The sequence below is a fragment of the Carcharodon carcharias genome, chromosome 8 (assembly GCF_017639515.1).
Source record: "Carcharodon carcharias isolate sCarCar2 chromosome 8, sCarCar2.pri, whole genome shotgun sequence".
Taxonomy (NCBI): domain Eukaryota; kingdom Metazoa; phylum Chordata; class Chondrichthyes; order Lamniformes; family Lamnidae; genus Carcharodon; species Carcharodon carcharias.
The window spans coordinates 126,329,519-126,355,956 of record NC_054474.1 but is presented as its reverse complement, the minus strand read 5'-3'; the positions used below and the strand labels follow the sequence as shown (position 1 = coordinate 126,355,956).

Sequence of the window (26,438 nt, the reverse complement as noted above, 5' to 3'; positions counted from 1 at the left end):
GTAAAAGCCAGGAAATTACAGGCCGATTAGCCTGACCTCGGTCATTGGTAAGATTTTAGAGTCCATTATTAAGGATGAGATTTCAGAATACTTGGAAGTGCATGGTAAAATAGGGCAAAGTCAGCATGGTTTCATCAAGGGGAGGTCATGCCTGACAAATCTGTTAGAATTCTTTGAGGAGGTAATGAGTAGGTTAGACAAAGGAGAGCCAATGGATGTTATCTACTTGGACTTTCAGAAGGCCTTTGACAAGGTGCCGCACAGGAGGCTGCTCAGTAAGATAAGAGACCATGGTGTTAGAGGCAAGGTACTAGCATGGATAGAAGATTGGCTGTCTGGCAGGAGGCAGAGAGTGGGGAAAAGGGGGCCCTTCTCAGAATGGCAGCCGGTGACTAGTGGAGTTCCGCAGGGGTCAGTGTTGGGACCACAACTTTTCACTTTATACATTAATGATCCAGATGAAGGAACTGAGGGCATTCTGGCTAAGTTTGCAGATGATACAAAGATAGGTGGAGGGACAGGTAGTATTGAGGAGGCAGGGAGGCTGTAGAAGGATTTGGACAGGTTAGGAGAATGGGCAAAGAAGTGGCAGATGGAATACAATGTGGGGAAGTGTGAGGTCATGCACTTTGGTAGGAAGAATAAAGGCATAGACAATTTTCTAAATGGGGAGAGAATTCAGAAATCTGAAGTGCAAAGGGACTTGGGAGTCCTAGTCCAGAATTCTGTTAAGGTTAACCTGCAGGTTGAGTCGGTAGTTAGGAAGGCAAATGCAATGTTGGCATTTATTTCGAGAGGACTAGAAGATAAAAGCAGGGATGTGCTGCTGAGGTTTTATAAGGCTCTGGTCAGGCCACATGTAGAATATTGCGAGCAATTTTGGGCCCTGTATCTCAGAAATGATGTGCTGGCCCTGGAGAGGGTCCGGAGGAGGTTCACAAGAATGATCCCAGGTATGCTTTTAGAACGGAGATGAGGAGAAACTTCTTTAGCCAGAGAGTGGTGAATCTATGGAATTCATTGCCACAGAAGGCAGTGGAGGCCAGGTCATTGAGTGTATTTAAGACCGAGATAGATAGGTTCTTGATTGGTAAGGGGATCAAAGGTTACGGGGAGAAAGCAGGAGAACGGGGTTGAGAAACTTATCAGCCATGATTGAATGGTGGAGCAGACTCGATGGGCCGAATGGCCTAATTTCTGCTCCTATGGCTTATGGTCTTATGAACTGAGGCAGTGCAAATATGCAGGATATTCAGCTATGCAGCCATCATATTTGGGTTTGATCCAGTTGTCATGGATAGATTATATGTGTTCCCTTACTGCCTCTGATCAGTATGTTTTGTGATGAAAGGCGGTGTATGTTTTTGTACCCCTTGAAGTATGCATGTTAATTAAATAACTTCAGCAGCAAGCTTTTGATAGTTTTAAACTAAAGAGGGTTATTTATTCTCACACACTTACCCTCAATTTAAACACGGCACCTCACACACACTCTCACATTCAAAGGTTACATACAGGTGAAAGTAATGTTCATCTACAGCTTATAATTATCTCAATCTCTGATTTACTGTCTCCAGTTTCCCATGAGGCAAGCCTGAGATCTTTTGAATGATTTTGATGAGTTAAAGTTGAAGTGAGGATCTTGTACAATGAAAAGTTCAAAGCAGTTTGTGAGGTTTCTTGTAGTCAACTTTCTTGGAGGTTGATTCTCAGGTAAACTTGAAGTTGGAACATATTGGGGGAATCCTTCTCTCTGTTGGAATCTCTCGCTTCAAGGTTAATTACCCTGGCTGCCTGGTGACTTGCAGCTAGTTTGTGGTCTGACTTTCTGACCACTGAACCTAGTTCGATAGCTTTCTGGGGAACTGCCTACAAATAGTTTTTGCTGATTTTAAAAACAGACAGAAAAAAGACTATCTCACCATGTGACTTTCACAAGTTCAAAGTTCTTCTCAAATAAGGGGGTGGTGTTCATGTTGAACCCACCTGTGTTGCGGGTTAACACCTCAGGTGGTTTGAGACAGTGTCTTTGTTTCAGAATGGCCTATTTATTCTGATGATATCCTTTTTAATTAGTTTCAGGGAAGGGCATTGAATATCAATCTGCAAGGGTCTTTTGTATTGGCCCATCCTTAAACAAAGGGTTGTGTGCATTTCCCAGATGGCTGTGAATGTCTATGTTTAATTAGGTATTTGCTTGAGACCCTCTGCAGCTCAAATGCCAAAGGTCACATGATTTACAGCAGCCATTTTAATAACTTGTTTGTGTCCTGTTTTTAAAAGTATTGACTGAAAATTCATAATATATTGGGGAATGACACAGTCTTCACTTGGTGCTCCACATGCTCTTTCTAGCAGATATTACTGGTTTGCTGTCAGGAGCACAGACAGTAACTGATGGCTCTCCCTCCCCACACCCGGCAACGCCCAGCGCAGTGGCCCAACTGCAGACTAGCTGAGATCAGTTAGTTCAGAACTGGCTGAGAATCAAACCTGGTGATATGCTGCCCAGTGGAGTTCAGTGCATTTACCAACCATGACACTTGGCTCTTTGTGTAAACGTTACACAAACCACTTGCACAGACCACATCCACACAGCCACACTTTGTGGATTTTATAAAAGTTGTCTTTGTTTTCAAGGGGTTTAGATGAATGATACAAAAATGAAATTCAGCATGTAATTACTTGAAACTGGTGAAATCATCTTGCTAGACCAAGCACCAGTCTGCCCACGCTATGACTAGAACTATTTCAGGCATCACATACAACACCTTAAAAAAACTGCACCTATTCTTGAATGCTGATCTATTTTGGTGTTTTATAATAACTGGTTCATCTTTCAACACGCCCTCTGAAAGAAGTCACATCAACAAATCTTATGAGGAAAGGCTGGACAGGCTGGGCCTGTATCCATTGGAGTTTAGAAGAATGAGGTGTGACCTTATCGAAGGGGACTTGACAGGGCAGATGCTAAGAGGATGCTTTCCCTGTGGGAGAGTCTAGGACTAGGGAACATAGTTTTAACACAAGGGGTCTCCCATTTAAGACAGAGGTAAGCAGTCTTTTTCTCTCAGAGGGTCATTAGTGTATGGAATTCTCTTCCACGACCTACCAGAAAATTTTGACATTTGTTGGGGAGGTGCAAGGATTGGGGGAGCTTCAGCTGTTAATGGAGTGGGGGGGGAGGATGGGGTATCACTTTGGCTGGTAACAGGAGTCAAGCCTGGGGGGAGTTGAAGAAAAGGTAGGTTTTCCAGAAAAATCAAACACCACCCTTTATACAGGCTATTTTTTGCCATAGCAATTAGGTCTCAGAGATCAGTTCATTATGCCACATCCAACAACATAAAAAGCTAAGATTTAAAGGGGTCTCACAGCTGTCAGAAATCAGTCCAACCTCCATGGCCACCATTCTTGCCCCTGAGCTCGCAACCACAAAATCCTGTCTTGGGGTCATGACCCACTGTTTGAGAAGCCCTGTATTAAGGTAAGGCTTATAGAATTTATTACAGTAGCTCTTGGATTGGAAAAGCATTTGATATCTTCAAATGACTTCCTGGACTCCCAGCATCTGTAACAAAAGGGATAAATGGTTTTGTGGGGGGAGAAAGGAAAGTTTTCAAGCCTGGGGGATCATGAGAGGTCAGGCATTGCACAGACCTCACCCTTCATGAACATGGACAGGGATCATTCGAAAAATGTCAACAACAAGGAAGATTAGGAAGATTAAATTTGGTGCAATTATAGTCCAAAGAGTGTATAGTAATGGAATAACTTGCAATTGTGTTTAACCCTGCTGTAATATAATTCACAAATGAGATAAATTACATAATTACAAGTTTGTCAGCTGTATGCCCATGGGAGCCTGCCACTCAATTCCCTATCTGGGATACAATTTATCAGTTCTTGCAGGACTCGGCCATTTTTTTTTAGAGTAAAGCAGGAGAGAGGGACAGACAGTCATTGTAATAACATTCCCTTGCATCATGTATTCTGCATTTACCAACCATGAAGCCATATTAGTTAGGAAAGTCACACCTCTTCTATATCGATGGCTGAAGTGAGTTGAATGGAACCAGGAGGCTCCATCTAATCCTTTGAACCATCATAAAAGAACAAGCCTAGTAGGTCTAAGTGCAGCCAAGGAAAATGGAGTGCAGCTGAGGAAACTGAGTGCAGACTTGGAGTTTGGTGAGTGGGTTAGTTCAGTGAGGCGGGAGGAGGGGAAGGAGGTGTTCATTTCTTTTTTCTTTCTCTCTCGCCCTGTAGGAATTGGTTCTTGCTCTACTACAGGGAAAGAAGCTAACTGTTTGGTGAGTATCTGGTAAGTGGGTAAGTTCTATTCTAAACCTAAAGTTTAAAATAGTACACAAATTGGTGGTAAAGTTAATGAAATATATAAAAAAAAACATAAATTAGTGATCAATATAATTAAGTAGTTATTTAAAACACATTAAGGATGACAGGAGAGATGATGTGCCAAGGCTGCAACATTGTGATCCAGGGCAAACACGTCTGTAGTAAATGTTTTGCAGCTTGAGGAACTTTGGCTCAGAGTCATTGAGCTGGAGGCTGAGCTGCAGACTCTGCAACACATTAGCGAGGGGGAAGTTACCTGGATGTTTCATACCAGGTGGCAGTCACACCAGTTAGGATAGGGTTTTCTGATTTGGTCAATGGTCAGGGACAGGAGGGTGTGGCTGCGAGTAAGGCAGGTAAGGGAACCCAATGGGCATGAGTGCAGGAATGTGAGCCTCTGCAACTGTCCAATAGGTTTGAGGTTTTCTCAGCTTGTTGGGACAAGAGCAGGGGCTGCAGGGTGTATCAGCAAACTGACCATGACACCGTGGTACAGGAAGCCATTCAAGTGGGGGAAGCAAAAAGGAACGTAGTGATAGTAGGGGATGGTATAGTGAGGGGGATTGACACTTCTCTGTAGCAAAGAGCAAGAGTTCAGACGGCTGCATTGCCTACCTGGTGCCAGGGTTCGGGACATCTGCTCAGGGCTGGAGAGGAACTTGGAGAGGAAGTTAGTGGGAGGGGGAGGATCCAATTGTCGTGGTCCATATAGGTACCAATGACATGCATAGAACTAGGAAAGAGGTTCTGTGCAGAGAGTATGAGCAGCTAGGTACTGAATTGAAAAGCAAAACCTCAAAGGTTATAATCTCTGGATTATTACCTGAGCCGCGTGCAAATTGGCATAGGGTACACAAAATTAGAGAGATGAATATGTGGCTCAAAAACTGGTGTGGGGGAAGTGGGCTCGAGTTTGCGGGGCACTGGCACCAGTACTGAGGAAAGGGGAGGGTTGTACCATTGGGCCAGTCTATACCTGAACTGGGCTGGGACCAGCATTCTTGAAAACCACATAACTAGGGAAGTAGAGTTTTAAACTAAATAGTGGGGGCAAGGGATCAAATGTGGAAAGACATGGCATATCAAAGTGTAGAGACAAGGTAAGAGAGAAAAATAGTAATGTGGGAAATGAAGGTCAGCGAATGGCAGGGAGGGACAGAGAGAAAACCTAAGAGTGCACAAAAAATCAAGACCAGATGTTTCAAAGATAACAAAAAGACTAAGCCAAAGGCTCTAGGTCTGAATGTGTGTAGCATTCATAACAAAGTAAACGAATTGATAGCGTGCATTGAAGTAAATAAATATGATCTGAAAGCCATTATGGAGACCTGGCAGCAAGATGACAAGGATTGGGTCCTGAATATTGAGGGGTATATGACCTTCAAGATGAATAGGAAGCTAGGTAAAGATGGAGGGGTAGCACTGTTAACCAAGAATGGCATTTGTGCAATAGTTAGAGATGACCTTGGTTCAGGAGATCAGTATATAGAATTGGTTTGGGCGGACATGGTGAATAGTAGGGGAAAGAAGGCACTAGTGGGAGTGGTTTGTAGACCCCCCCCTAACAGTAACCACAAAGTAGGACAAAGTATACAAGAAAAAATATTGGCCACTTGTGATAAAGGGATGGCAATAATCATGGGTAACTTTAATCTGCATAAAAACTGGAAAAATCAGACTGGCAGTAGGAGTTCATAGAATGCTTTCGAGATAGTTTCTTAGAGCAGCATGCTCTGGAACCAACCAGAGAGCAGGTTATATTAGACTTGGTGTAATGTGACAGGATTCATTAATGACCTCAGGGTAAAGGCACCTCTAGGTAGCAGCAACCACAATACGATTGAATTTTACATCCAGTATGAAAGGGAGAAATGTGGGTCTAAGACCAGTATTTTAAACTTAAATAAGGGCAACTATGTGGGCTTGAAAGCTAAACTAGCTGAACTGAACTGGGATACTAGGCTAGGGGATAGATCAATAGAGAAACAGTGGCAGACACTTAAGGAGATATTTCAGAATACTCAGTATAAGTATATTCCTACTATAAAGAAGAATTCTAAAGGGAGGACCCACCATTCATGATTAACTAAAGTAGTTAGGGAAAGCATCAAACTTATGGTAAATGCATATAACTGCGCAAAGATGAGTGGCAGGTCAGATGATTGGTCAGAATATAAACAACAGCAGAGGATGATGAAAAGGTTAATCAGGAGAAATAAATTAGAGTATGAGAGGAAGCTAGCTAGAAATATAAAAATGCTTAGCAATAGTTTCTGCAGGTTCTTACACAGGAAAAGAGTAGGTAAAGTGAATGTTGGTCTTCTAGAGAGTGAGAGTGAGGAGTTAATAGTTGATAATAAGGAAATAGCGGATGAAATGAACAAATATTTTGCTTCTTCACTATACAGGATACAAAACACACTCCAGCAATAGCTGTAAATCAGGAGGTGGAGGGGAGAGAGGAACTTGGTGAATTTACAATCACTAGAGAAGCACCACTGAGCAAACTGATGGTTCTGTGGGCTGACAAGTCTCTGGGTCCAAGTGGGTTTCAACTTAGAGTCTTAAAAGAGGTGGCTGAGGTAGTAGATACGTTGATGTTAATTTTCCAAAATTCCCTAATTCTGGAGAGGTTCTAGAAAGTAGCAAATATAACCCCACTATTTAAGAAGGGAGGGAGGCAGAAAACAGGAAGCTATAGGCCAATTAGCTTGGCATTTGTAGTGGGGAAGGTGTTAGAATCGATCATTAAAGAGGTTATAACTGGGCACGTAGAAAAACTCAAGGTAAATCGGGAAGAGTCAGCATAGATTTATGATTTATGAAATCATGTTTAACCAACTTATTAGAGTTCTTTGAAGCAGTAACATGCGGTGGTTAGAGGGGAACCTGTAGATGTACTGCACTTGGATTTCCAGACAGCATTTGATAAGGTGTCACGTCAAAGGCTATTATGGAAAATGAAAGATCATAATGTAGGGGGTAACATATTAGCATGGATAGAAGATTGGTTGGCTGGCAGAAAACAGAGTATGCATAAAGGGGTCTTGTCTGATTGACGGGATGTGATGAGTGGAGTCCCACAGGGGCGTCTGTGCTGGCGCCTCAACTTTTTACAATTTACATCAATGATTTAGTTGAGGGGAATGAAGACAGTAGCTAAAGTTGCAGACAACACAAAGGTAGGTAGGAAAGTATGTTCTGAAGAAGACATAAGGAGTTTGCAGACAGATATAGATAAGTTGAGTGAGTGAGCAAAAATCTGGCAGATGGAGTATAATTTGGGAAAATGTGAAGTTGTTCACTTTTGCAGGGAGAAAAAAAAGCAGAGTATTACTTAAATGGAGAACAACTGCAGAATTCCGAGGTGCAGAGGGATCGAGGTGTTCTCATGCATGAGTAACAAAAAGTTAGTATGCAGGCACAGCATGTAAATCAAGAAGGCTAATGGAATGCTATCCTTTAATACGATAGGAATTGAACACAAAAGTAAGGATAATAGCAAAATACTGTGGATTCTGGAAATTTGAAATAAAAACAGAAAATGCTGGAAAAACTCAGCATGTCTGACAGCATCTGTGGAGAGAGAAACAGATTTCATGTTTCCAGTCTGTACGACGCTCTGAAGAAGGGTCATATAGACTCGAAACGTTGACTCTGTTTCTCGCTCCACAGATGCTGTCAGACATGCTGAGTTTTTCCAGCATTTTCTGTTTTTATTATAAAAGTATGGATGTTATGCTTTAGTTATACAGGGTATTGGTGAGACTGTATCTCGAATACTCTGTGCAGTTTTGGTCTCCTTATTTAAAGGAGGATGTAAATGCATTGGAGGCGGTTCAGAGGGGGTTTACTGGATTGATACCTGGAATGAGAAGATTGTCTTTTGATGATACATTGGACAACCTAGTCATGTTTCCACTGGAAGTTAGAAGAATGAGGAGGGACTTGATTGAAGCATAAAAGATCCTGAACAGTCTCAACAAGGTGGATGTGGACAGGATGCTTACCCTTGTGGGTGAGTCCAGGACTAGAGGGAACCATCTTAAAATTATGGTCATCTTTACAGGACAGAAATTAGGAGAATTTTTTTTCTCTCAGAGAGTTGTGGGACTTTCGAACTCTGCCTCAAAAAGCAATGAAAACTGGGTCACTAAATATTTTTAAGACAGAGGTAGATAGATTCTTGTTAGACAAGGGAATCAATGTTTATCAAGGGTAGATGGGAATGTGGAACTTGCAACACAGTCAGATCAGTCCTGATCTCATTGAATGGCGGAGCAGGCTTGAGGGGCTGAATGGCCTACTTCTGCTCCTATTCTGTTTGTTTGTAATCAGCTTACACTGAAAGTGATGAAATTTTAAATTCAAAGTGATTTCTGCATTTTCTGTTGCAAATAAAAATGAGCTTGGAATTAAGATTTAGTTGTTGTGTTTCCCACATTACAATCAATGAAGTGCTTTTGAAGTATAAAGTGCCTAAAGATGTTCCAAGCTTGTGTAAGAGACTATAGAAATGCAAGTTATTTCTTTCTTTAAAACCCTTTAAAACAAAGTTATGATTTCCGCTGAAACAGCAGCTTTTTGCAGAAAACCAAGTTCCATGTATCTCTGGCCTATGTGATAGGTCGCAGGTCAGCCTGGGTCCCACCGAATGACGGCAGAGACTTGAAGGGTTAAATAGCCTATTCCTGTTCTTATGTTCCGCAACCAGAGTAGTAATTATGGATACTTCAAATGGTCACAAAGCTACTGAGCTGGGGTAGAGTCCCAAACAGGACAAGACTCTAATACAGTCTGCTGTTCAAGCCCCGAATGCATTGCATCTACTACACAACAATGGTAATTTCAGCAAAGCTGGGTCAGTGGAAACCTGTGAGTCAGTCCAGGGAAGTATGCATGCCACTGGGGATTTGAAAAAACAAGAGAAACTTAGAATGGTTAGCGATAGGGTAAGGTCAGGCCTCGGGGTAGGAAGTCGGGGTAGCAAATGTATACTTCAATGAGTGACTTAACTTTTATTTGGAATCCTATCTTAAGTTTCAATTTCACAGAATTTAAGTAACAAAGTATTTCATAAACAATTTCTCTGAAAATTAACATTTTCCTGGGATATTATTAAGCGTTCATCAACGTGATCAGGTTAGCAGCAGTGCACAGGTGTCATCTAGCGAAAGACCACTGGCTCCCAAATCATTTGAGGTGGGGTTGCCAAAATGAGTGCTTACTTTCCACAATGTTGTGGGTGGGTTTAAAAACTCCCTTGCCAGTGATTCGAGAGCACCTCAATATCTAGGTGGGTAATATTATTCACTGGCCACACAAACTAGGTGCCCTTTGCTAGGAGTGAGGAAGGTCAAAATATCAGGTTGCACTCACCGTCAGTATGAACCCGCATGGCAGACGCAGTTATATCTGTGGTGATGTTGAAGTAAGGAATCCACAAGTCCTGAAAAGTAAACATGGAGGATCTGTTCAGTGATTCGAAGGGCAACACAACTCTTTGGTCCAATGTCTTCCCTCAACAAATGGTTCCATTTTATTAGAAAAAAATATTACACCTGGGGGGAGATTGGGAGTGGGGGGTGAAAGCAAGAGGAAATCAGAATGATCATCCAGAGCAATGAGAAAGTGGAACGTGCTATTGCAAGGAATAGTTGAGGCAAATTGCTCATTTAAGGAGAAATTGTTTAAGCAGATGAACGGAAAAAATAGATACATTGATTAGGATTAGATCAAGTAAATGGAGAGGGAGGTAGGTTGTGTGGGAAGCAGGAACACCAGGATGGGTTAAATTGCCTGATTACATGCTGTGTTTCTATGTGACTCTTATCTTCAAGTATCGAGATAGATCTTTACATAAAAATACAGACTATTTTATCATAACAGTACATGCGTGGCTAATGCTGGATTTTATCATGCCAGAAACGTTTGACAATAATGTCATAACATTATATGAGTTGCTCTCGGGCCATTGCCATTCTGAAACAGGAAACCAGAGACAATAAGAGCTCCCCAATCGTTCTGCAAGTCTATTCAAAGAGTAGCCAAGTTAGAAAGATCAGGAAGGTGTCAGATTTGACTGTGTACAGAAACCAACTCAAGTTGGTCCTGTGTAACCCAGAGACCGATGCTAATTGAAACATACTAGGTTCTGAGCACCAAAAGAGATTGTCCAGTATCTGCAACTGAATAGTTGCATATCGACCACCAGTCATACAGCATCAGAGGCATGGAAGTTATCAACTATAACAACTGGCATCTATAAAGTGTCTAACATATAAAGTGCTGCAAGGCTGTTTATATCAGAGTGGTAAGGTGAAGAGAATGTTGAGCCATGGGAGAGTTTAGGAGCCTTGGGAAATAGTTATGGGTCTAGGAAAGGTTTTTAAAAGGAGAGGTAGAAACACAGGGAGGTTTAGGGAGAGCACTTTGGAGAGCTGGGTCTAGGCAGTTGGTAGCTTTGTTAGGGCAAAGGAAGGAGTGGCTGCATAGAAGGTCTGAGTCAGAAAACAAAAGGAATAAAGACTTGCAGGTATACAACCCCTTTCACAACCTCAGGACCTCATAAAGTGCTTTACAGCCATTAAAGTGGTTATTGAAGTTAACACGTAGGAAACTATGAGGAGGTTGCAGAAGTAGGATGGAACCAGTGTAGTCTATGAGGGTGGGAGTAATGGGTGTGGGTGCTTAATGTGGAAAAAGTTCAACACTGATGTTAGGTTTATGGAAAATGGATGAAGGAAAGCCAACAAGAATACAGGAATAATCCAGTCTGGAGGTGTCAAGAGCATTGTTCAGAGTTTTGGCAGTGAAGGAGTTGAGTTATTGGTAGAGCCAGGAAATGTCACAGAATAATCGACATTGGTGATGTAGACAACGTAAGGTTTGATACTCAGCTCAGTGTCAGACAGGCTAAAGTTTTAGCAGGTTTTGGTTCAATCTGAGGGGCCAGGGGGACTGAAGGAGTGTCAAGGAAGTGGAGATTGTGGCAGGCACAGAAAATTATGAAGTTGCCCTTCCCAATGTTCAGCTGAAGGAAGTTGTGGCTCATCCATGACTTGATGTCAGGCTGAAACCTGTGCTGTATTGAACATGTTAGCAACTCAAGAACAGGAATGGAGTAGACGATTATTTCAGTTGCTTCTGATACTGATGGGTCCACCACTCACCTCTATCTGCTTGTCCTTAAAGGTGTTGCTGATGCTGCTGTTAAAAGCAGATCCTGAGAACATCGAGGTGATTGGATATGTCAAATCTAGCACTTTCTTGAAAACATTTGTCATTTCCTGTTAATTAAAAAAAAAGCTGTTATCTATGGTGATTCACTTCGGACACATATGGGCCGACCAACAACAGGAGGTCTTGTGGAGCAGTGGGTAGTGTCCCTACCTCTGGGCCAGAATCTCCGGGTTCAAGTACCACACCTGGGTCTGTGGCCACGGAAAGATTGTTGATGATGTGGTCCAGCAGGCTGATAACCAGCCCACAAATCGCTTCCCAATTGTTCCCCGAAGGGGAAAAAGTGTGTGTATGTAAAAAAGCAACTGCAGGAAATGATTGGAAGACGTATTTCATTCTGGAAAGGGCATCCTTAGGAGGTCCTTTATGTGATTCCTACATGGTATTTACAGCACAGAAAATGGCCATTCAGCCTAACTGCTCTCTGATGTTTATGCTCCACACAAGCTTCCTCCCACCTACTTTATCTAATCCATCTACATTTCCTTCTCTTCCCCCGTCATGTTCTTTTCTGCTTTCCCTTAAAAGCATCTATGTTATTCACCTTAACTACTCCATGCGGTAGCGAGTTCCACATTCTACCTACAAAAGCAAAATGCTGCGGATGCTGGAAATCCGAAAATAAACAGAAAATACCAGACCTGCTGAGCACTTCTAACATTTTCTCTTTTAATTCAGTAGAATATGAAGGTACGTATGTGTGTATTCTTCCTCTTGCATTAGAGAGGGAGCACAGATTTCCAGCATTTATTTTTGCCATAATTATGGGTCAAATCTCAGAAAACAAAAGGAAATGAATGCTCCTGCAATCAGGGTAACGGTAACCCCCTTGTTAATAAACCCATATAGTATTGGCATTCTTATTCCCTGAGGATCACTTGAATTAAGAAATGTAGTGACACTCTGACAGACCAGACAACTGTGGATCAGGTTAATTAAGTAAAATTATTAGATGAGCAAACAAAGCAGTTTTAATGAATTCCAAAATTTCACTTGCAGTCCCTTTCCAAATCGCTTTAATTAAGTCTTTGAGGTTCCTTATAACAACATAGCAACAGGAAGAGGCCATTCAATTAGGTAGTGGCTGATCTGTACCTCAACTCCATTAACCTGCCTTTGCTCCCTTGATATCCTTACTTAACAAAATTCCATCTTTGAGCTTTGAAAATTTCAGTTGTCTGAGCATCCACTGCAATTGAGGAATTATCTTCTCTGTATTTACTCGATTGAATGCCTTTATTATTTCAAAATCCTCAATCGGATTACCCTCAACCTTCCTAACTAAGGGAAATAAATCCAAGTTAATACCACCCGCCCTAATGATTTAACCCTTTAAGGATCAGCATAATTTTGATAAATCTGCACTGTACCTGTTCCAAGGCCAATATATCCTTCTTGAGGTGTACTGCCTGAGAACTATTAGTCCAGATGGCATCTGACCAAGGCATTGCACAACCTGAAGCACCACCTCCAATCCTTTGTATTTCAATCTTTGTGAGATAAAGATCCTTTAATTACTTTTTCTAGCTGTGCACCAGCTTTTGGTGCTGTTCCTGGACAACAAAATTCCATTGCTCCATCACAGTTTATAGTCGTTCATCATTTGAAAAACATTGATATGACTTTGCTGGATTACCTTACACATCCCCACCCTGAACTCCATCGGGCACAGTTTTTCCCACTCATTTAAGCTGTCTATGTCCTTTTGTGACTTTCTGCTACCATCTATGCAACTTACTATTCCTCTTAACCTAGTGCCATCTGCAAACATAGATACACAAGTTTACTTAAGTCATTGATTATATATGGTGAGAAGCTGAGGCCTTAGTATAGATTCTCCTGGAACACTACTTGTCACATCCTGCTGATCAAAGTACGATGCTTCTTTTTCTACTCTTCAACTCCTGCCTTTCAACCAATTATCAGCTCATATTCTAAGGCTGCCTCCAATTCCTTGTGCTCTCATTTTTGCTGATAATCTTGTGTATGGAACCTGAATAAATGCCTTCTGGAAGACAGCATCCATAAAAACTCTATTGTCCACCTAGTTAGATTCACAGAATTGTTATGGTGTAGGAGGCCATTCAGCCCGTCATGTCTGCGCCAGTTCTCTGAGCATTTTAACTTAGTGCCAGTCTCCTGCCTTTTCCCTGTAACCTTGCTCATTGTTTCTATATAAATGATCATCCAATGCCCTCCTGAATGCCTCAATTGAACCTGTCTCCACCACAATTCCAGGCAGTGCATTCCAAACCCTAACTACTCACTGTGTGAAATAGCCTTTCTCACCTCGCATTAGCTTCTTTAGCAAAACACTTTAAAACCGTGTCCTCTGATTCTCAATCTGTTTATGAGCAGGAAGTTTTTCTCTATCTACTCTGTCCAGACCTCTCATGATTTTGAAAACTTCATTCAAACCTCCTCTTAGCTTTCCCCGCTCCACAGAAAACAGTCCCAACCTCTCCAATCTTTCCTCATAACTGAAGTGTCTCAAAAGAATTCAACCCTTATGTTGGACCAGAGTCCACAATACAAACTTGTGTATGTGAAATCAATTATTCATGAAATATTCCTACTATTCCACCTCCCCACATACACACACTTGTAAAATACTGCACACTAAAATTCTGGGCAAATAGAAGGCCAGTAAAGAATAAATATATAAGCAATATTTATACATAACTCTCTAAATTCAAACCAAGATTAAGTATTATCAAGTATTACCAAATCCAGTGAAGCCCAATGCAAACTGGAGGAACAACACCTCATCTTCTGATTAGGCACTTTACAGCCTTCCAGACTTAACATTGAGTTCAACAACTTCAGACCATGAAGTCTCTCCTCCATCCTCGCCCCTTTTTTTATCCCCTTTTTTCAATATTCATTTTTTTTTTATTTTTATCCACTTATTTTTATTTATTTTCATTTTTTTAATTCATTGTTTTATCCCCACCTTTTATCCTATTTTCAATTTTTTTCCCCCACCACCGTCCCCTCCCCCCACCCCACCCCCACAAGGGCCATCTGTCACTTGTTCATGTTGTTCTTTCCAGAGTGCTTACCCTTGTCCTGCTGTTACCACATTCTGCTTTCTGACCTTAATGCCACCATCAGCATCTCATTTAGCCAGTATCACTATCATTAACACCCCTTTGTCCTTTTGTTCATGACATCTTTGCCAGTCTCTCCTTTGCCTCCACCTATCGCTGGCCTTCTATCCAGCTTCAACTGCTCCACCCCTCTTAGACAGTACAAATGTCATCACATTTTTACTTCTCCTTAACTCTGAACAAGAGTCACATGAACTCAAAACGTTAACTCTGTTTCTCTCTCCACAGATGCTGTTAAACCTGCTGAGTTTCTCCAGCATTTTCTGTTTTTGTTTCAGATTTGCAGCATCCACATTATTTTGCTTTTATATTATCAAGCTGGTGTTTTTTTGCAAGCGAATGCAGCTATCATGCATGGCATGGTTCAAAAGCATGAGGCTAGCTTCCAAGAATTCCAGCCATGCACTCTTTTCAGGAGCCTAACCATGAGAATCTCACTTGCAGGATTTCTGATAAAGTAAACAAATGCAAAAGATTAGTGCCAGTTCCTTCTCGTGGCTAGGTAAAGGGCACTAAGTATTTCCGAAACTTATATATTAATACTTGTTAAATTATCTACCTAGATGGAGGTATTTCATTGCCTCCTCCATTTCAATGATATTAACTTGCATATAAGAGTGTATTTAGCCAGCTAGCCTGTTTCCACTGTCACGTCCATAAGACATGAAAGAGATCATAAACTGTGTAAGTAAAACCTTACTTTCTGCTTATTTCAAAATTGACTTTGCTGGACCAAAACATGGCTGCCACAGGTCACATGACTTGTAAATGGCTATAGTTCTGGAAACGTCCAACAGTAATTACAGGACAAAGCTCAGCCCTCATCCTTGTGGAATCTCACACCTATCATTGGCTGAGAGGTGACTTATTGAGGTATACAAAATTATGAGGAGAATAGATAGAATGGACAGGATAAAATTGTTTCCCTTGGTGCAGAATTCTAGAACCAGTGGACATAGATTCAAGATAAGTGGCAGAAGGTGTAGGGAGGACATGAGGAAGAACTTTTTTTTACGCAGAGGGTAGAGGGTGTCTGGAATTCGCTGCCCAAGTTGGTGGTAGAGGCAGAAACTCTAAACTCTTTTAAAAAGTACCTGGGTCTGCACCTTAAGTGCTGTAAGCTGCAGGGCTATGGGCCGGGTGCAGTAAAGTGGGATTAGAAAGGGCACCTGGGTGTCCTTGGGCTGGCATGGACAAGATGGGCCGAATGGCTTCCTTCTGTGCTGTAACTTTTCTATGGTTCTATGGTGTGGAACTATCACAATCAATAAAACAAGGAAGCAGCAGCGAGTGTGTCTCCCCAAACTGGACTTATAAGAAAGAGAGAGCCAGTGAAACTCATTATACTTGTGAAGATGCTAATAGCCACCATCTATCGCCTAAGGTGAACAATGGTTTTTGACCAGAGACAGGTTGTTAACCTGAAACTGACTCATCATTGGGCAACTCCACGTGACCTAACATTACATTCCTGGACTCCCGGGGCATTCTGCTTTTAATATCCAACCTGTCAACATCAAAGCAGGAATCCAGATTGACAAAAAAGCTTGCCTCAAGTCTAAACCGCCGCGAAGCCTAGTTCTTTGAAAGATTCCTGCCATTGCCTGTGAAGTGGATCAAACCTCCGTACGCCAACCTCATCTTGCTGCATCATCACCAACTTTGAAGGAATTTGCTGGCTCCTGCTTTTAGCTAGCTGCACCCACCTGAACTTTAACTCCTACGTGCAGGAACCCTCACTGGACTCTGACATTCATATGAGGTGTTGCTATTCACACATTCTGCTTTCTTACCTTTATGCCACTATCAGCACAATCTTCAGCCCTTATCACTATCATTAACACTCCCTTTGTCTTGTGTCCATGACGTCTTTGTCAATCTCTCCTTAGTCCCCACCTATCACTGACCTTCTATCCTGCTTTACCTGCGCCACCACCCCCCACAAACAGTATATTTCTATTTCTCTTCAGCTCTGAAGAAGTCATATGGAGTCAAAACATTGACTCTATTTTTCTCTCCACAGATGCTGTCAGACCTGCTGAGTTTTTCCTGCATTTTCTGTTTTTATTTCAGATTTCCAGCATCCGCAGTATTTTGCTTTTATCTCTGGATTGGTATTGGTCACCTCAGGGGGCGTTGGAGAGGCTCTGCAGTGCTTTGAAGTGTTGTGATTGTTGTAATGTAGCAGCAGAAAGTTACAAAGGGCCATTGATAGCTTAAGTGAACAAACGAATCTGTGGTAGGTGGATATCATTGAGGGAAAGTGTGAGATCATCCACTTTGGATCCAGATCGCAGTATTTTCTAAATGGTGAGAAGCTGGAACTGTGCAGAAGATGAGAGATTAAAGGTTAATGTACAGAAATCACTAAAAGGTAGTAGATAGAGACAAAAAATAATTTAAAAGGTTAATTAAATGTTGACCTTTAACTAAAGTGGGTGGGAATACAAATAGGTGGATGCAATGTTCCAGTTATACAAAGCTTTGGTTAAGACCTCATTCAGTTCAGTTCTGGGCACTGCACATCAGGAAGGGGGTGCAGTCTAGATTTGTCTCAATGATACCTGAACTAAAAGAGTTAAGTTGTGGGGCATAGAAGTTCAAGGGGTGATCTAAATGAAGTGTTTAAGATCATTAAATGAGTTGATAGGGTAGATACGGAAAAAACAATTCCTTTGGTGGGGCAAGTGCAGAACAAGGAGGTATAATCTTAAATTTAGAGCTAGACTATTCATGGGATGATGTCAGGAAGAACACCTTCACCCAAAGGACAGTGGAAGTCTGGAACTTTCCTCCTTTAAAAGCTGCCGACCAGGATCAATCGGAATTTTCAAAACTGAGGTTCAGAGATTTTTATCAGGCAAGGATATTAAAGGTTACAGAACAAAGGTGGGTAGATGGAGTTAAGGTGCAGATCAGACATGATTTAACTGAGTGGCTAAATAGGCTTGAGGGGCTGAATGGCCTACTCCTGTTGTGAAACACTGCAGCCAATTTACACACAGTAATGAATTGAAGATCAGATAACATAAGAGCAAAATACTGTGGATGCTGAAAATTGAATTAAGAACAGGAAAGCAGACCAGGCAGCATTTGTGGAGAGAAACAGAGTTAATGTTTCAGGGCAAAAGGTCATCGAGTGAAAACATTAATATTTTACTCCCTCCACAGATACCACCAGGCCTGCTGAGCATTTCTATGATTAATGATCAGATCATCTGCTTTGTTAGTGAAGCTTGTTGAGGGGTGTACATTGATGTGGGCACCAGGAGCCCTCCTCTGCTCCTCTTTGAAACAGTGCATGGGAGTTTTATTATTTGTTTGTGGGATGTGAGCATCATAGCAAGGCCAACATTTATTGCCCATCCCTAATTGCCCTTGTGAAGGTGGTGGTAAGCTACCTTCTTGAACTGCTAGAGTCTATGGGGTGCAGGTACAGCCACAGTGCTGTTAGCGAGGGATTTCTAGGGTTTTAACTCAGTGACAGTGAAGGAGTGGCGATATAGTTCCAAGTCAGAATGGTGAGTTGCTTGGAGGGGAACTTGAAGATGGTGGTGTTCCCATGTGTCTGTTGCCCTTGGCTTTCTAGGCAGTAGAGGTCATGGGTTTGGAAGGTAGTGTTGAAGAGGTGTGTGGCTGCAGCGCGCATGTCATTGATGGTACACATTGCTGCCACTGAGCATCAGTAGTGGAGGGAATGAATGTTTAAAGTGGTGGATGGGGTGCCGATCAAGCGGGCTGCTTTGTCCTGGATGGTGTCAAGCTTTTTGAGTGTCGTGGGAGCTGTACTCATCCAGGCAAGTGGGGAGTATTCCATCACACTCCTGACTTCGGCTTTGTAGATGGTGGATAGGCTTTAGGGAGTCAGGAGTTGAGTGCCTCACTGCAGAATTCCCAGCCTCTGACCTGTTCTTGAAGCCACAGTATTTATATGGTCGTTCCAGTTCAGTTTTCGGTCAATGGTAACCACCAGGATGTCGATGGTGGGGGATTCAGCAATGGTAATTGCATTGAATGGCAAGGGGTGATGGTTAGATTCACTCGTTGGAGATGGCCATTGCCTGGCACTTGTGACTCGAGTGTTACTTGCCACTTATCAGTCCAAGCCTGAATGTTGTCTAGGTCTTGCTGCATATGGACATTGTTTGCTTCAATATCTGAGGAGTCGCGAATTGTGAACATTGTGCAATCATCAGCGAACAGTCCCACTTCTAACCTTATGATGGAGGGGAGGTCATTGCTGAAGCAGCTGAAGACGGTTGGGCTGAGGATACTACCCTGAGGAATTCATGCAGTGATGACCCAGACTGAGATGATTGACCTCCAAGAACCACAGCTATTTTGCTTTGTACTAGGTATGACTCCAACCAGTGGAGAGTTTTCCCACAATTCCATTAACTTCAGTTTTGCTAGGGCTCTCAGTCTTCAGTCTCAAGGGCAAGGGAGCTACCAACTGAGCTACAGCTGACAACACATCATGAATGGGATGCTTTGGTAGCTCTCTACATGCTGCCCTAATTTCTTTTCCAAATGCCAAAGTTGCAGATTTACAAACGATATGATTGTGTATATCCAGTGCTTAAATCTCAAGGAGGACATTTAAAACCTTCAGGTTTGCAAAATGAATGAAATCACAATCAAACTGCTGAGTGAGTTACTTATCAGTGGTAACATGTTAATGCAGCAACGATTTGGCCAACCTTGTTGTCAGTTCAGTCCCCAAATGAAAACTGACATTACTGTTAGGCATCACATACTAAATTGTGATTAAACATAATTAGTGAAACATAAGACATGAAGCATTGCTTTCTGATTAATTTTACTGACTCAAGAGAATTTTAGTCAACATGATGATTAGCCTTTCAGAATTAGCAATTTTTTTTTTAAACAGTATTGTGCAACCTGTGGTCAAAAACAATTAACCTCGGGGAACTTGTGGTGCAGATTTTTAAAATTTATTCGTTCATGGGATGGGGGCATCGCTGGCTAGACCAGCATTTATTGCCCATCCCTAACTGCCCTTGAGAAGGTGGTGGTAAGCTGCCTTCATGAACTGCAGCAGACCATGTTACTGGTTAATAGACAAATATCTGGTCAGAAACAGAACAATCAAGACACTGGAAAAGCAATTCTACATCCAACACCACCAATAACTAGAACAGGATTATCCTCCAATGACAACAACATTCCCCCCAATGATGCGAATATACCCAAAATGAGAACATCCCCACACCCCCTACCAGACAATGAGAACATTCCCCCCGATAATGAGAACACCCCCCCCACCCGATAATTAGAACACTCTCTCCACCGATAATGAGAGCACCCCCCCCCCCCTTGATAATGGGAACATTCCTCCCCTCCCCCCGATAATGGGAACATTTCCCTCCCTGATAATGGGAACACCCCCCCCCGATAATGGGAACATTCCCCCCGATAATGGGAACATTCCCCCCGATAATGGGAACATTCCCCCCGATAATGAGACCATTGCCCCTTAATGAGAACATTTCCCTCAATAAGAACATTCCCCCAGTAATGAGAATATACCCTCCGATAATGAGAACATTTCCCTGCAATAATGAGAATATTCCTCCCGATAATGAGAACATTACCCCCAATAACAGCAATATTCCACCCCACTGCCCTCTTCATTAACAAGGTTGCTATTGAAGAAATGTATTATTCAAGAAGTTGTAATGGGTCATGATGACACAGCGCCATACAGTGGAAGAGGATTTGTTCATCAATACCAGGTGAGGCGATTCTGCCACTGCATTACACCATTAATCACCTTACCATCAGTCAACAAAAAGAGCCATACCACTTATAGAATAAACTGTACTTGATGCAGCATACACTTTCTGCAGCCAGCAACAACCCACTGTAGCTGAGTGCCTCAGGATTAAAGCAATCTTCTAAGCATGGAGACTTCCCTGCAAGGTAATGTTTCATGTGATATTCATCGCTAATTTCAGCTGGCAGGCAGTTCCTCTTACCTTTGCCCATTGCTGGGCTCTGTTCCTCATGCGGTTTGCATTCCTTTCTTCTGCATAAAGTGCCCCCATGAAAGAGCCAATTGAGGTTCCACCCACCATGTCGATGGGGATACCTGCTTCGTGCATTGCTCGGATAATCCCCACCTGAGAACAGCCTCTGCAGACACAAGCATGATTCATCTGGTTACACCTCACAACATAGATCAGCATTTTCCAACATTGACAGACAGTAATTTCTCCCTTGGGGTGCATTCAGACTTCATCATTATTAGTTAGAATGTGGAACTCGCTACCTCAGAAAGAGGTTGAGGCAATTGGCTCAGATGCTTTCAAAAGCAATCTAGATGAGTATGAGAGAAAGGGGAATAGAAAGATATGCTGAAACACTGAGATGAAGTAGATGGAATGGGAAAGACTTTTGTGGAGTACTGATAAGTTGAGCTGAATGGTTATTACAGCACACAGAAACAGGCCATAGTAATTTTCTGTAGTTGGTGCTATTTTCCTCCCAAATAGGCAAACTAGCTTTAATATTAAAAATATGAGCACCACTGAATGCTCCGTGGGGAAATGCACTGCCTGGTGTAATCTCCTGTGCTAGAAGGTTCCACTTGAGACTTCAGCACGTAATCCAAGTCGACATACCCCAATGCAGTGCTGAGGGAATGCTGCACAGTTGGAGCTGAACATGGGTAGACTATGGTGTGCTTGGTTAAGTGCCATAAAGAGTGACTTGGTTTTATATAGCATCTATCATGACCTTAGAATGCCACAAAGGGTTTCACATCCAATCAAGTACTTCTTGAAGTGTAGTCACTGTTGTAATGTAGGAAACATGGCAGCCAATTTGCACACAGCAAGGCTGAGTACCAGTTATGTCAAGCATAAGTCGAAATCCTGCAGCCTTTCACACTGCTCAGTCATTTTGCCCAATGAGATGTTCTACTGAGGCCCAGTCTGCCCTGCAGGCAGATGTAAAAGACCAGATGGCACTATCTCAAGGTGAGCAGGGGAGTTTGTTTGTGTCACCCACTCCCATCTCCAATGTCTTGGTCAATAATTATCCCTCAACCAACATCACTGGAGCAGATTGGGGATAGAGTTTCTATTTCAGGCAAGCTGAAAAATCAGCCACAAATTACACTGGTTAGGTCACTGTTCAGACTTCCACTAAAATGCATTCAAATGCCACACTAAATGTAAAATATTCCATGAACCAACAAATTAGCTAGCACAATAGAATGTAATTGTTTATTCCTTGACATACTTAAGAGTGATAGACTTCAGTTTTATTAATGGAGATGAAAATAAGTTTGTCACAAAAATAAGCATTTTAACAAATTGTTATGTAATCGGATTTTAAAATCACTGAAAATTATTTTAAATTATATTGAATAGTTTCACTGGTGTATACCAGTTTCTTAGTTTAGTCAATTTCTGAGCAAATTATATATATTCTTTAATATGTAAAAACCCTCAAACATACCCACTAGTTCCTGTGCGCTTCAACTTGAAGAGCCTCATCCATGGGCTTAAATAGGTGTAATCAGCAGAAATTTGCCATGCTCAATATTTAGATCTGGGATTGTAGCCAGTTTTGTGGATGGGAACGGCTTTGGGCAAAATGACTGAGCAGTGTGAAAGGCTGCAGGATTTCGACTTATGCTTGACATAACTGGTACTCAGCCTTGCTGTGTGCAAATTGGCTGCCATGTTTCCTACATTACAACAGTGACTACACTTCAAGAAGTACTTGATTGGATGTGAAACCCTTTGTGGCATTCTAAGGTCATGATAGATGCTATATAAAACCAAGTCACTCTTTATGGCACTTAACCAAGCACACCATAGTCTACCCATGTTCAGCTCCAGGTGTGTCTGGAGCGCGTTGATTCAGTTGTAAGTGTAAAAAATTTGCCTTTAGCAAAATTTGTTTAAGAACGTTAGAGATGTGGGGAGGACAGGCCTCCCCACTATGAGAGAACATAATGAACATTTAGTGACTTCACTCCATCTTAGCATGTGACCGCAGCAGATATACCCACTCCACATTTAAACAGCAAGTCCATTAAAAACAAACAACTTTAAAACATGTAAATTATCAGCTCTGACATTTAATTTTTATATAAACAGACATCGGGAACCAGCAAACGATATGTGAATAAATAACCTGCCAATATTAGCCAATGCAGAGCCTGAATAAACACCAACAGGCAATTTATCTTTCATCAACTCCCCCCCACAGGCCTCTGATGTATATTCTCTTTTTACTGTAAGTATCACAGAATCTTTAGGCAAAGCTGAAGCAAAAGGAGGCCATTCGCCCCACTGAGTCTGCACTAGCTCTCAAAGTGCATTCTACCTAGTCCCACTCCCCGGCCTTATTCCCTGTAATCTTGCACATCCTTTGTTTCTTTTCAGATAGCAATCCAATTCCCTTTTGAATAGCTCAATCGAACCTGCCTCCACCCAAGTAAACTCCAGGTGTCAACCCCAGGAGGCTGATCAAATAGATTGTAACTTGCAGTAAAATTCCAGCTGTCTCTCTGTTGGGAGAATGATGTTGACCAAAAAATGAGGCGCTGTGGACTTCAACCAGATGACTAGCTTGTAAAAGGTGTAGAACCAAGAGACATGCACAAGAAGGTCATGGCTCCATTTTCAGCATTTACTGAGGTAGCTGATCATAGTCGGGGCAGCCGCTGTGAATCGCTCAGAGAAAGCCACTTTAGCAAAGCAGTATACGTGCTTCCGCTCTCTATCCAGTGACTCTTGTAGGAAGCAAAAAAAAATCTAACCCTGCATGTCCCATTGTTTATGTTGTTTCACAGCACTTAATGAAACATACAGGAAGGCGATTATTGTCCACCCCTTCCTCATTCAATTTCAACCCTGAACCCAATCATCCCACTTAGCAAGATTCCTCCACTGCTCTTGATGTGCAAGAATTGACCCCCAGCCCATTCATTGGTTACCAATCTCTCCACCCAAGCCCACTACTGGTTGCGATTGCCTCCCCCTTTGACTACTCCAGATCCATTTTATTTCCCCTTTTGCAATAACACTCTCCGCATTCCCCATCCACAGGACACTCTCCCCCACCTGGCTATATTTCTCCTCTCCCAATTGCTGTCTGTTCCATGCTGATACTCTGTAAATATAAACCACTGCAGAAAAGAGATGAACAAGAGTCATGTTGTGAGATATATATATATCTATCTTTTGATGCTGGAGAAGAAGCTCCAATGTGTCCATTTTAGTTAATCCCCTTTGCCACTACACAATTACAATGAAATGAAAGGAACCATCTTCTGACAATAGCCTGGAATGTCTGACATCATACAAATAGAATCTTTCTTTGAGAAGTCAATTAAAACTTCCAGTCACATTGTAGCTGTATCAAGACTGATACTTCAGCCTTTTTCTCCACACTGAGGTAACATTAATGTAAAATCCAATATGCCACCTGCCCAGTGACACACTGCCTGCCAACATTCCATGTTTAAGCTCAGTGTGGAGAAAGGCCTTTTTACTGAAGGGACTAATGAACCATTAGCAAAGATTCTCTGCCTCCAGGAAAGAGAGGGAAATTTGAAAGTGCAGACAAAATTTAAAAATAACAAGAGATGTGTGATCTTAATAAGACACACAGCCTGGTATTTTTTAATTCTCCATGGAACAGAGAGACAAGGAGGAATGCTGCAGAACTAAAACCCATTTTTGATAGAGGCTCACAGCTCACAAAGTCAAGGAGGGCAGTGAGTCACAATAACCTGATAATGTTCTGATAATGGAATGTGATGTGATGGATACGTCCGATAAATTGAACACTGGAGTTAACAGGGAATGACAGCGGACAACTGACAAAGAACTTGCTGCCACCATGACTCAGCAATTATTTGCTTGTATAGAGATAGATATAATTGGCAACTGGTTATTAGTGGTACCCTATGAGACTGTTCAGGATAAACACCTTGAGCTCCAATGTTGCCTCAGATGTAAATTTTGATTGTTCCTGAGAAAAAAACAGCACAAATTCACCTTCATCAGGCATTTAGTAAGCCTGTACAGGAACTGGAGGTACACAAGGTAAAATGTCAGCTTAGATCAACGGCAGCATTCTCACATAGAGCCCAAACTTTGGGACTTCAAGTTCCATTCCAGATACCGAACATGCAATCTTAATTGGCAATCCGGTGCAATAATGAGATTTGTCACTGCACCAAAGACATCCTTGAATGAGATATCATAACCGAGGCCTCATACCAAAATTGATGAATTTCTAAGATTACAAACATACGAATTAGAAGCAGAAACAGGCCATTCAGCCCCTCAAGCCTGCTCTGCAATTCAATAAGATCATGGCTGATCTGAATGTAACCTCAACTCCACATTCCCACTACTTCTGATGACTTTTCACCTACCTCTATCTACCTTTGGCTTAAAAATATTCAAATATTCTGCTTGTACTTCCTTTTGAAGAAGACAGTTCCAAAGACTCATGACTCTCAGAGAAAAAAATTCTCTTCATCTCTGTCTTAAATGCCTTACTTTTAAACAGCGATCCCTAGTTCTAGAATCTCCCACAAGAGGACACATCGTTTCCACATCCAACTTGTCAAGACCCCTCAGGATCTTATATCAGGTCACCTCTTACTCTTCCAAACTCCAGCAGATACTAAACTAGCCTGTCCAACTTTTCCTCAGACAGCCTGCCCATTCCATGTATTAGTATAGTAAGCCTTCTCTGAACTGCTTCCAAAGCATTTACATCCTTCCTTAATAAAAGGAGATCAGTACTGTATAGAGTGCTCCAGATGTGGTCTCACCAATGCCCTGTATAACAAACATAACCTCCCTACTTTTGCATTCAATTCCCCTCGCAATAAATAATAACATTCTATTAGCTTTCCTAATTACTTGCTGCACCTGCATACTAACCTTTTGTGATTCATGCACTAGGACACCTAGATCCCTCTGTATCTCAGAGTTCTGCAATCTCCCGTCATTTAAATAATATGCTTCTTTTTTATTGTTCCTGCCAAAATGGACCATTTCACATTTTCCCACAGCCATTTGCTAGATCTTTGGCCACTCACTTAACCTATCTTTATCCCTTTGTAGCCTCCTATGTCTTCTTCACAACTTACTTTCCCACCTACCTTTGTGTCATCAGCAAATTTAACAACTATATCTTTGGTCCCTTCATCCAAGTCATTTATATAAATTGTAAAAATTTGAGGCCCCAGCACTGATTCCTGTGACACCACTTTTCACATCTTGACAACCAGAAAATGACCCATTTATGCCTACTCTCTGTTTCCTGTTAGCTAGCCAAACTTTTATTCTTGCCAATACGTTACCCCCTACACCATGAGCTTTTATTATCCACAATAATCTTTGATGTGGGACCTTATCAAATACCTTCTGGAAATCTAAGTACAGTGCATCCACTGGTTCCCCTTTATCCACAGCACATGTTACTTCTTTAAAGCACTCCAATAAATTGGTTAAACATGATTTCTCTTTCACAAAACCATGTAGGCTCTGCCTGATTACCTTGAATTTTCTAAGTGCCCTGCCATAACATCTTTAATAATAGCTTCTAAAATTTTCCCTATGATAAATGTTAAGCTAACTGCCTGACGTTTCCTGCTTTCTGTCCCCCTCCCTTTTTGAAGAAAGTAGTTACATTCGCTATTCTCCAATCTAATGAAACTTTCTCCGA

At 41.8% G+C, this 26,438-nt stretch overlaps 1 protein-coding gene across 3 annotated transcripts in view; it reads right to left on the bottom strand.

The window, feature by feature from the left end:
• The window catches only part of pnpla7b (patatin-like phospholipase domain containing 7b), a 395,228-nt gene that overhangs the window by 49,415 nt on the left and 319,375 nt on the right, over positions 1-26,438 (bottom strand). For all 3 annotated transcript variants that reach the window (XM_041193028.1, XM_041193027.1, XM_041193030.1), the window contains 3 exons: positions 20,711-20,867; positions 11,532-11,648; positions 9,739-9,808 (listed from right to left, as the gene is read on the bottom strand). In XM_041193028.1, coding sequence (XP_041048962.1) covers positions 9,739-9,808; positions 11,532-11,648; positions 20,711-20,867 — 344 coding nt within the window. The remainder of the gene's footprint in view (positions 1-9,738; positions 9,809-11,531; positions 11,649-20,710; positions 20,868-26,438) is intronic.